General features: G+C 38.5%; 1 protein-coding gene across 3 annotated transcripts in view; it reads left to right on the top strand.

Annotated features, from left to right (window-relative positions):
- CCNY (cyclin Y) overlaps positions 1-12,574 on the top strand; it is a 121,003-nt gene that overhangs the window by 67,175 nt on the left and 41,254 nt on the right. Inside the window, exons 1-3 of one of the 3 annotated variants that reach the window (XM_054514384.1) lie at positions 6,616-6,633; positions 11,430-11,517; positions 12,293-12,327. In XM_054514384.1, coding sequence (XP_054370359.1) covers positions 6,631-6,633; positions 11,430-11,517; positions 12,293-12,327 — 126 coding nt within the window. In that variant the 5' untranslated portion in view covers positions 6,616-6,630. The other 2 variants (XM_036401002.2, XM_036401009.2) reach the window with 2 other exon arrangements.

Below are 12,574 nucleotides of genomic sequence, written 5' to 3'. Positions count from 1 at the left end.
AATGACATGAGCTGAAACTTCTAGAAATGGATCTCACATCTTGGAAATTTTAGTGTAATAGCAGGTGCAGTTACTGTTACTGGACAGTGAAATCAGCCTATACAATTCAGTCTTGTTTTGGCTTGAATGTTTTGTAAACCTCTGAACAGAAAGCACCCCAGTACTTTATTAATCCCAGTGAATTATTTTAGTCACAGTGTTTGGTGCATCCCACATTTTGGAGACATTGATATACAGAAACTCAAATGGAAACTTTACTGCTAGATTTAGTCATAGGGCTTTCCACATGTTAAGTCATATCATACCTCTTTTGCATAAATTATGGTGCTTTAAAATAAAATCTAAGAATATGGATAATAATGGTGAGAGAGAGCCTTTTTCAGGAAAATCTTGTTTCTTTGCTCTCTGATCTATTTCAGTCTTTGTTTTTAGTTTCATTTGACTAGAGACAGATGAGGGAGATCCTCTTAGCTGAGGTGTCCTTTTACCTCTTACCAGCTCCTCAGGGAATGCTAATAACATATAATGTTTAAGGGCATATTTTCATTATTGTTCTCATGGCTAATGGCTGTTAATAGAGGAGAGCAGCCCACTAGAGTAAGAAAGTAGCAGAAAGGAAAAAGGTGTAATGAGACTTTTGGAATTTATTTCAGCATTTTTTTCTAGGTTCAGTGTTGGGGAGGCTTCTCTCCCTGTCTGTGCCTAGAGAATACAGTTTCTGTTTCTCTTCCGGAGACGGCATCAACTCATTCCTATGGGCTGGTATAGTGAGAGTAGGAGCACCAACCTCCCTCTTTCTGCCAGCTGGACCAATTTCCCCTCAGGTGCTGCTGGTGCAGAGGTGGGCCATGGGCTGGGGAGTCAGAGCTGTGCTGGTTCCCACCCACGTCAGGGCACATGGAAGGCTCTGCCTTGGACATCCCTGTGAACATTGTCCCGTTAGCACAGGTCACCTGTGCTTCCCTTTCCCTTTGCCTCTGTGGTGATTGTTTCTCTTCTGTTCTGACACACTTCCTTCCTGGAAGAGTGTAGGGCTTAGATATTACTCATGGATTGCGTTCCTGTAATGGCTCAATAAGAAACTCTGTGAAGTTTTTGTTGTTTTCCACCCACCCACTGCAGGCAGTCACTGTAGTGTCAGGCTGTGGGTGGAGAAAAGATGTCAAAGAAGTAATTTGTGTAGTGTCTGGTCAGCTCCATTTCCTCTGCAGCATGCCCTGGGCAGGTCTGTTCTTACCTTAAGTGCCTTTAAATAATTTTAAGAAACAAAGCATATGATAAGCCATTAATATGGGACACTATGTCTTTGCCAAATGGTATTGGTGGATGTGCAGGGCGGTGATAGCCTCTGGTCCCAGGGGCAAAGGGAAGGAAGGAGAGGATTTCACCAGGTTATTTCAGAATTGAGTAAGACTAAAACCAGTGATTTACTTAGCTTGGACTTTATCCTGTTATCAAACCAGCATCAGAGCTTTGGTGGTGCAAACTTACCTGACTTTCATTGTTCAAAAGGAAGGAAATAGCATCTTATTTTTCTAACAGAATAAACACATTTTCAGACCTGCTCCCTGTGCTGCAGCCCGCGTGCACTGTTAGAAAAGCAGCGCCTGTGTTGGTTTTTCCTGTTTGTGTCCCGCAGGAGCTTTGATGTGAATTGCTCAGAAGTTAGTTGCTACAGCACCCATCCTTCATTCTCTTGTCATGCCCTCTCCTATCATGGTAAGACTCATGAGGTGAAGAAGCAGTTGGGTTTTTTTGTTAAAGTTTTGCCGCAAAAGATTTAGTCTCATCCTTTACTGTTTTTTTTATCTTGTATAATATATTCTAACCACAAGTTTGAAAATGTACCTCTTTCTGAAGAACTGCAGCAGAGCTTGGTGCAGTTTTAGAGAGTTTACAGATGTGCCACTGGGATTTGCTGAGCTGTTGTGCTTAATAATTTAAATATTGCTATTTCTGAAGATTTCATAGACCTTAGGCTTGAGGCCCCTGGGATCATCTGATCTGACCTGCATATGAATCATAAGAAAGTAACTTGCATAAGTTATTCTTAAATTGAGCCCAAATACTCATGCTGGACTAAAGCCCAAAGATGTTTGGCTGAAGCAATCTTCTCAAAAAGGAAAACATCAAGATAAGTTGAGTGCATGTTCCTTGGGTGTGGAGCTTCACTGCCTAATTGTTTTTCTTTTTTATCATCCAAGGTCATAATTAAGATCTTTCTTTCTGCTTTAATTTTCCACTCTTTTGTGTTATTGTGTGCTAGATTGGAGAGAGCATTCAGTAGTTATCAAGTTTTATGTGAAAAGCAGACACCTCATAGTTTTCCTTTTTCTTCAGCTACAGTATCAAGACTTTCAATTGAAGACATTTTCAGCAGTCTGTCACTCTTGTAGCTCACCTCTACCCTCATCTAAATTTTATTCTTACTCTTTGCTCTTTAAAAAGTGGAAGCTCAGGCTGTGTTCAGTTGGTGTTTTTTGGTTTTTTTTTTGGTCTCAGTAATGTGTTTTAAGATCTTGTTTTGAGATTTAAAATCTTGCCTGGGCTTTAGCCCAAGTCTGAAGCCAAACTGTTTCACAGTTCTCTTCTTTTTATGGCCATATTTGAATGCAGCTGCTGTAGCTTTAGGAATTAAGTTGTTCATAGTGTACAGGATCAATCTTCTTGAGGTCTTCTGGTGGTTGTCTTTAACTTCAGCACAGTTATGTACTAATTAAGTTATATGCACTATCCTTTTTTTTCTCACAGTGGTTTTATTTTGATGTGATGCATCAAAATGGCCATTACAAAAATTGTCAATATGGCTGCTGCTAAGCAAATAAGAGAATGCAGTCTGAAGTATTTTTGCTGTGTTTGTAACTGGTTTTGTCCAAATCCTTCAAAATTGTGTGAATTCTGTTAGACGCGTGATCTCTTATTTGAAGTGTGCGTGAGTCTGACTTTCCCTTGGTTAACCAAAAATTAGGCTTCATTTAAATATGCAACTATCAGCCAATCTATAGATATAGATATGTGCCTGTGTACGTGTATTTAAGGACACAAACCTTTGGTTCATAATCTTCAGAAGACAAAAGCCTTGAAATTTTCATGGGGTACAAGACTGTTGAGCTGTTTACAGGATGTGCATAATTTAACAGTCCTTTAGTAATGAAAAAAAAAACAAACCAAAACCAACTTGGAAAAGATATAGAAAAACATTCCAATTCTTTTTTTCAGAAAACAAAGCTACAGTGAAAGATTTGGACTATCTGTGAGACCATGGCTTTTTGTATTTTGCAATGCTGGATAACTGTTGGAAGAAGTACCCACTGTTATTCTTTCATTTGAAGGCTGTGATGAGTTGCAGAGTAATGAAGAACATTTTTGTGCAGGTTTTGAGACTTAAAATTCTGGCTCTCATTTTCCTCTTTTCTGATTAGTAGACTATTGCTTGTCTGAGTTTAAATCTCTTTTTTATCTTTTACTGTTTCATAACAAAATGGGTAAACCTTTCCTATTATGACTGGTTTTCATGGTGCTTTTCAATTACTAAAGAAAGAACTAGTAATAACTAAATAACTAAAGAAAGAACTGGTAATAACACAAAAGCAATATGAATATCCTATTTTCTTTAGGATGGAGTTGACCTTTTTACAGATAATGCCCTTTGTGATGAGTTACTAGCTTTAGATATTTGTGTATCATTTGATCTTTCTCCTTTTGTAGTGACGAATCTGTCAGGATTTGTTGTCATATTCAGAAAGACATTTGTTTTCAAGTTGCACAATGAATTAAGTCATCTAAGAACCACCAGAGACTGAAATCTTACATGTTGTGAATCCATTCTAATGCTCCAGGGTGCCAGCAGTGGTGCTCTGGAGTGATGTGGTGCCACAAGTGGGATGCTTGGATTTGCCTAACCCTTTTTCCTGGAGGAAATGGGATTGGCCCAGTTGCAGGTGCCCACCAAGCAGTGCTTGCTTCTGCCTGCAGGACCTGTGCTGTTCATCACAGGGGTGTGGGGAGCCAGCCCCTCTCAGCAGCATCTATCCCCTTCTGCCACGTTGTGCAGGTAAATCAGGCTTTGCCTTTGCCCATACCCATGTTCTCCTCCTCTGAGTTCTGTGCAGGCAGTTTGAGAAGGACAGATGGATGTGTTTGGTCGTTGCTGTTGCTGGGGAGGATGTGAGAGAAGGGATGTGGAGAGAGGAGGCTGTGTGCTGCTCTCTGGGGTTCAGTGGTGGGAAGGAGCCACAGTTGCTCCCTGGCTGTGGACCATTGGCTCTGCCAAGATAATTAAAAATGTCTGGACTGTTCTCTGCAGCTGCTGATATGGGGTTTTGCTGGCCTTCTTTCAGCTCCTGTCAGAAGAATAACAGTTTATCTAAGAGACAGTGCTTTTTGGTAGTTCATGCTTTTTCCAGACAGACTTTTAAGTCCTCTGTTGGTTTACTGCTTCTGCAAAATAGCACCTTGTAACACAGGCATTTTTGGGAGATGCAACTTGACTGTAAGATGTGGCAATTGGTTTTTCTTTCTTTCAGCCCTGCAAACAAACTGTGAGCCTGTACCAGGTTGTTATTTTTGCTCAAGCAGATGATTTTTTAGGCTTGAAGGAAAGAGTTGCTTTTTCTGTGTTTTGCAAGCTGGATTCAGTTTTGTGTTCCTGATCCTATTTTTTTTGACTGAATTTGCACTTCTGTACTTTGAAATGGTTGCAGAGAAAAATATCTGTAGTGCTTTAAACAAGAAAGGGCTCTTTTTTTTTTCTGGTGGTGTATTGTGCCGATGAAAGATGAAGAGGTTGACAAAAGATAATATTGCATTTTTGATGTTTTGGGTTTTTAAGTGCTGATTACTCTTCATGTAAGGAAAAGCATCTTGAATTCAGCTTAACAGAAAAACCATCCTGAAATGGAAAACAGTCTATACCAGCATTGTCCATGTCAGTGGATGATTATTTTTTTCTTCTATATGTCTAAAGATGATGCATAGAGTAACATGAAAACATTCCAGTTCATAGTCCCTTGAAGTCAGAACTCCTAACATAAGATGACATTCTTAGGATTTTCTCCAAACTTGTCTGTGATTTCTGGGACAATCAAAATAGCTTTCCCTTGAAATCCCTAGATTCCCTTTCCTTTGTGGCATGGAGGATAATGATAATAGTAATGAGAAGACCATTTGCAACTGAGAAGTTGCACTTCTGCCTTCTCAGGTCTTTCTTGTAGAAAGATCAAATATTTTCCAGAAGTTGTGCTCAGGTTTCCAGCAGCATGTCAGGCTGCTCATCTCATGGGCTACAGAGTGCAGGGAGGTGAAAAGGAAACCAAGAGAGCATAAAATGGAAAAATACAAATAGAAGGTACATTTGTAAAGAGGGTGTGTGGTAAGGAGAAAAATGCAGGGAAGTGCAAGACCTAGTAAATTATTAAATAGAAGGGCAAGGAGAGCAGGGAAAAGGAAAGCTGTAGACAGAAGAACTTGACCCTGGAGCAAAATGACTTTGTTTTCTTTTCCTAAGACCTGGGGCTTAATTTCCAGTTTTACAGCTTTCACAAGGATATGAAAGGGGAATGAGAGAATTGTAGAAATGCTGGGATAATCACAGAAGATAATATCAGTGCTCCTATGTAGTCTCACATAAATGCCTGCTTAAAATGCAAGACAAGGTGCATTTGGAGATAGAGACAATCTAAGAGAGCTTGGGTTGAGAAAGCCACCCTGGGGGAGCAAGGAAATGCTAAAAAATTCTGTACTATTTTAGTAGCATGTTTTCCAGTGGATACAGGTGTGTAAGCTTTAGCAAATGTGTAGTAGAGTGGAATTTGGGGGTAAATAAATTGAATTGAGTTTAACGTTGATAAGGAAAATCATTCATAGAAGTTTGTATAATGTATTATAGATTTGAATTTGTAACTGGTAAATATCTTTCAGGACTAGTTTGGGTTTTTTGGGGGGTTTTTGAGTTCTTTATTGTAGTTGTGGGGTTTTTTTCTTTTTTTTTGTTTTTTTTTTTTTTTTTAATTGTTACAGCAAAGAGTGTTAATCTGTGCAAGTGCCATGTTTTTCTAATCTTGATCACATAAAACACTCTGGCCTAGATTTTACTTGTTTACATTCAGTATCAATAACTACTTTTTTTTAATCACGTCCAATCTTGGAAACCTGTCTATATGTAGAGGGTTGTGCATTTGTTTGTAGTACTTAATTCTTCAATAATTGCATATAACAAGCTGTGTTCCTGTGCCAAGCTGTGGCTTTGGGGCATGGTAGGAAGAAAGGGATGGTAAATGGGAAATTCCTGACTTCTTGTATACCAGCTACTTTATCTGTTTTAATCCAAAAGCAGCCCTTAGAATTGAAGTCTAATCCCAAAGCTGTATTGATGTAAATGATTTGTGTGCCAAAAAGAACCACTTGTGCAAAGAAGGATAAAAAAGTGGGCCTCAAGATGGATTCTGTTTTACAGTAGCTGCTTAAGTATGTAAACTTGGTGTTACTAAAAAGAATGAGAAGATCTGTGTCTGCCATTGAATAATCAGAAATGGTTTTTGTGCTGTTCTTTCTTTCCAGATTTGAACATGGAATTCAACCCATCAGATCATCCACGGGCCAGTACAATATTTCTCAGTAAATCACAAACAGATGGTAGGTTACTGAATTTATTACAGTAGTTATCTCTAAACCCTCTGTTAGAATGCATGTGATAGTCCTTTAATATGCAATGGCCCCCTCTCCCCCAAAAAGAGGCATTTAGAGGCATCCTGTTAGAGTTTTAAGTAGTCACACCTTTAGTTAATGGTCTTGTCAGATCAGTAGTACAAATATGGATGAAGCTTAATGTAATTATATTGTTGAAAAGTTTTCTCTAAATCCAAAATATTCTGTGTAACTTTTAAAATTTTTTTAACTCTGAACATTAGGCTTCTGAAAAATGTGTAGAAAATATTTTTTTAGCAAATACCACTTTGTATTAGCTAAGACATTCCAGGGTTTTTCTAATATAGGGTATACTGTAAATAAGTTCAGTACTAGATTTTCGTAAATAACTCCCATCCTACCCAATCATTCTGTCTTCTCCTCTTGTTATGGATTTTATATAATCATGTTTGTCTGGAGTTTTTTTTTATACATAGACAAAATGATCTCTAAAATTAATATTGGTTAAACAAGCCTCCTGACAGAGTTAGTAGAATAGAAGCCATTTACTGTGGCTCTTTTGTTCCCTGTTGGACATGTATGATATGTTGGTTTAGAAATAAATGAATAATGGATACAAAACACATTATTTTCTAGCAGGACTTTCAAAGCAGGTCCTGCATTTCAATTCTGACTGTTCAGCATGAATTCTTTGTCCTCTTTTTTGCTGCCTATAAATGCTGCTTTTCATTTACATAGTAAATTGCAGTGTCAAACACATCACTTGAAAAATAATGTAGTTTTCACTTACTGTATATTTTTTGCTAGTTTTTGAGCATGACTAGAACACAGAGGATATACATTTAGACCCTAATTGAAGAGTTGATTATGTGAGTACCTCCTTTGACCTTGAGACTCTCCTTCTGAATTCAGCCCTGGTTCTTTCAATGCCTCATTATTTGGGTTTGGATCCCATTTACCATACTAATCTGGTTTGGTAGTCTGGCAAATGAATATGGCAATATTTCCATAGTTGTATTATGAGGATTGATGTCTGTTTTATGGTGAATTTGCTGTGTTTTGAAACTGTCTAATCCCATATGGATGCTACTTGTTTCTTGTTACAGCTTGTTGAAAGAGGACGAAATAAACCCAAGTTCAACAACTAAAATTTTGACCTAACCGGATGATTATTCTTATTTGTAATAGGAGCAGTTAATTTATAGCAATATGGAGTTAATTTTAAGTATTTTATAAAAATCTTTATATCCATTTTAGAGTTGGTCTATGAAGCTTTGTTCTAGTTTAAGTAATGTCAAGAACATATTTTTGAGTAAGAGCAATGAATTTGGTGAAATGTTATAGAAGTTTTATCAATGGGAGTGTAAGATCTGTTGAGCTGTCCTTGATACATTGGAAAAAATACAAAGGCTGTTTTGTTTGTATAGAAATAAAAGGATTCTGCAAACATTTATCTACTGATGTGTTGCCAAGAACTATTGTGTTCTGGTGGGACAGCTTCCAGTACTAAGGATTTTCCTTGGCCGTGCTTTGGGCCCCTTGTTGAACCAAGTGGACCGTAGGAGTTACCACATTGTTCAAGGGTGCTGCCTAACCAAAATGCAATCAAGTGCTTGGTAAGAGGAAAATGAAGGGATTTTTCAGGACATGTAGGATTGTAATCTGACAGGTTGCTGTGGAATCTAGGGGACCCCCAAGACTTCTTCAGATGATGTAGAAGAGGAGAGCTGAGCTAGCTGTGTTGAGAACATCTAACTTGGGCAAATAACTACTCCATTACTTGAATAGTATTGGGCTGGTAAACCTTCCTGTTGACTGTAAGCTCAAATATTTCTATAGATAAGACCTGTGGACATTTAAAATGCACATTTTACAATACACAGGGAGTCAAGTGACATCTGGATTCAGGGTTTCATCCAGGATCTGGTTCTGGCTGTGAGTGTCCATCTCATGGTTTTACAAAGGGAAGTGGCCAAGTCCATCACTAGGTGCTAGAGTGACTTGCCGGGGTTAGCTTAGACAATTCCATGTTTGGCTCTCTAGTAGCCCTGTGCTCTTTGAGCCTCACTGGTAGTCTTATAGCATTCTTCTGGCAAAGCTGTGCTTGACCTGCTTGTGATCAACATGTGAGCAAAGAGCAACAAATAGAATGAGACAGGATGTGGCATCTGGGTTTATTACGTGGTCTCTAATTGTCTTTGTTCTGTGAAGCCTGGATGCTGTGCTAAGCATGTAAATTGTCCTGCCCCTCTTAGTCACTAGTCTGAATGAATCCTTAATTACCTGAACATTCAATGAATCTGCAGAAAAGTTAAAGTCACAATAAGTATTAATATGATTCCTAGCTAGATGAGCTTTTCTAAGTGTTTCCATTGCTTTTATGGATTTTCTAGGTACTCAATCATATGTGTGGAATTCTTCCTATTTAGGGAGCTGGTACAGAATATTGCCTGTTATGTTTTTAACTTCTGTGACTGCTTTATGCATGTTCTGCCTCATCTGCTAAGCTTGGCCAGTGAGCTGTGGGTGACTGCAAACCCATTATTTAGTGGGTTTTATTATTTAGTACTATTTAGTGTGTGGGTGTGATTAACCCAGGGTTTCCAAACAGCGCTCCAACAATGGAACTGCCTTTTCATGCAGGAAGACAATGTTTGCTCCTCCAGGGTGCTGGTAGTGGTGTTTCCTGTCAGTGGGCTCCAGCTGCACCCCTCTAACTAACATTGGGCTTTACACGTTCAATATACTGGCTAAATTTTGCAGTATCAGTGCAACAATGGGCTTCAGACAAAAATATTTTCAAATTGTGTTTATATAGGCAGGTAGAAGTGGAGTAAGCTGCTTTTAGTTTTTAATGTTAGCTGGGACCAGTCTTCTAAATTAAAACAGAATTGGATGAGTTGCCAACAATTATTGGGAATTCCACTTCCAAAACACAAGATGTTCCTATAATTGTAATCATCAAGAATTTTGGTTTGGATCCTGATATGATTGACATTAAAATCAGTCTATAGGAAGTCAATAAGTCTATGGCACAGTGAGAGTTCTTATTACAGCACAATGAAAAATACATATATACATGCATGTACATGCAAGATGCCTCTGTGTATATTTCCTCATTCCCTTTTAATTTCAGGGTACATTCCTCCTATTGCAAAAGCTCAACAATAACAGTTGAAAGTTTCTGCAGCAACAGGAATAGGTCATCAACTGCAGATTGAGGAAAACTGAGATAATTTGGCACAATCTCAGGCTCCACTTTGAGAGTATAACTTTGAAATTTTGTGTTGTTTAAACTGCAACTCCAAATCTGTTTGGCTTCATGTCATCAAAACCCCATGCCTGAAACCCAAAATCCTGGAGTTGCAGTTAGGAGTTTATGATGCAAAATGCTGGTTCATTCTAACATGATGGTCTGGCCTGCTGCAGACCACACTGAGTTGTGTGAGCAGCAAAGCATTTTATAACTGACTGAAGGCAAGTGATGGAATTGCCTCTTTACAGTCATCTTGCCTTGTGCAATAATTGGCTTCCCCTTGTTGAAAATGGGGATTGTGATTATAAAAGAATGGTTGGGACAGAATGGGTGTCTGCTCTGCCTGACTCCCCACTGGCATGTGTTCTGGAGAGAGTTGAGCCTTACACTATGCAGAGTGAGCCAGAAGCACAGAAAGAAGCAGCTGCCTTCCTGTAATGCCTCACCTGAGAGGCCAGGCTAACTGAATTTCTGTTATATTTCTGTTATATGGGGAGGCAGGGAAAGGAGGTCAGCAGGGTGCTTGCAAAGATGTGCACAAGAAGTGCTTGAGCAGGCAAAAGGGAAGGGTTTGTATAAATATGTTAACATATTCTTCTGGAGACTGGAAATAGCAAATGGGATTGAGCTGTGAGTTTATATTCTTGCTTTGGATAGTAGAGGGTTGTACCTTTATGGGGAATTGAATAAGGGATACAAATACAGAAGAAAAAATCTAAAGGGAATAAAAATCATTAAAATGGAATTTGGAGAATATGTGCCTGCTGTCTTTGTAGGATTTGAAGAACTTTGAATGAGGTATAATTATTTGTGATTAAAACTGTTAAATACTGAACTGTATTCAAAATTTCACTGTTAATAGGTGTTAACTTGGAGTTAAGCACTCTATTAGGTTTGCACACAGCTTATCAGAATTGTTTACTGCCTGTACATTGCAATATGTGATACTTTAGCTGTTCTTAGAAGTACCTACCATCATTTTATGTTCCCCTGTGTAGATGTCTTATGTGTTTTGCTGGTGATAAATGCAGTGTGTGGAACTTCAGTGTAGTGCAGTGTTTTAGCAGGAGTTCAAGCAGTTTAACAATTTACTAGATCATCAGAATTTTTCTGCTGTTCCTGTTTAATTCTATTTCTTATACAATGTCCGTAATTGTGGATTTGAGCATATTCTAAGTGACATGGCTAACATCTGTCATGTGTGATTCTCCTTTCTGCTCCCTGGGAGGAAAATTATGTAAGGATTTTTCAAAGTTTTTTCTTATTTTTTTTATTTTCATTTTATGTCTGCATTAAACACAATTATTTCACAGTATTCACACATACAGCCTTGTTTATGTGAGATTGCTTGCTTATAATAAATCACAGATTATGGCTTCTCATCCAGCAGGGAATGGACAGGCTATCCCGCCATTGTGAACACTCTTATTTTGCTAAGTGCATTGGTTTGCATAGCTTTCAAATCATGATGCACCAAAGTGCATTTAATCACCTAAAGCATGAAACCATTATTATTTTAATCCTGCAGCTTGATTTATGTGGTAGTTGCCTCCAGAGTTGTATCCTAAATGCTGTGGTATTTTCACTGGAACAGAGCTCCGCAGGCTCTCTATGGGGTGAGTTAATTGGGGAAGTGCTTTAAAAAAAATGAAATAGAGTATGTATAATCAGCTGTAACAAGCATTTTCCTGACAATTAAGACTTTATATATCTATCTCCTTTTTTGTTGCTATTTACTTTCTGACTGTTTTGGCTAATTGTGGCTTTGACTTGCAACCATTGCTTGTGGTGACTGGTTCATACTCACCAAGGAAATAGATTTTCATTGTTACATCCAACATGAGTAATAGTTTCAGGCTTGTGCCTGCTCATTATAGAGGGCAGTGGTGTAATCCATACGGTTTCAAGGCTTCTCTGTGGGAGTTAGTGCACAGTAAGCTGTGATGAGAATTTGCTAACTCCGTGGTGTAGCTGTTTAGGTGCTTTCATACCTGCGAAGTAGTGTAGGCCATTTTGCATCAAGGTACCTTGGATGAAGGCACTGGTGGCTCAGGAGTACCCACACAGAGAACTGGGGAAGAATGGCCAAGCCACTGCTACCTTGGACTGCAGCTTACTGCATATTAGCTTGCCCATGTGGACCAGCACCTGGTGAAGTATCCAAATGGATGAGAATTTTAACCCATCACCACGCTAGTGAGCATAAATGCCTTTATGCATACAGATATGTTTCTTCTATGTTTGCTATATAAATATACTTGGTTAGTGCAAAAGCAATTATAATGTTGCACATAGATAGCCTCCTGTTCTTTTTATTATAAATGGTGTATAAGAAGCTTAATTGGGAAAAATAGTCATGTAATATTTCTATCATATTTTGTGTTTTTGCAGTGAGAGAAAAACGCAAGAGTCTCTATATAAACCACGTAAGTGAAAATGTCTCGCTATGCAGCTTTCTCCTTGTTGTCTATATTATAAATGAGAGTTATCAACGTGATTTCCACATTGCTGAGAGGGTGCTCTGATGCTTCACATGTTTGTTCTGCATCAGGATCCTGAAGTATAGGCCTTGACTATTGAGTTAGTGGAACAAATCTGTTGGTTTCGAGACAGTATGATGCTCACAACCAGTGTACATAGGTAACTGGTATCTGGGAAAAAGAGCTGCACACA

Source organism: Molothrus ater, chromosome 1 (assembly GCF_012460135.2).
Source record: "Molothrus ater isolate BHLD 08-10-18 breed brown headed cowbird chromosome 1, BPBGC_Mater_1.1, whole genome shotgun sequence".
In the NCBI taxonomy this organism is placed as follows: Eukaryota; Metazoa; Chordata; class Aves; order Passeriformes; family Icteridae; genus Molothrus; species Molothrus ater.
The sequence above is the reverse complement of the archived record's forward strand: the minus strand, read 5'-3'. Positions and strand labels throughout refer to the sequence as shown.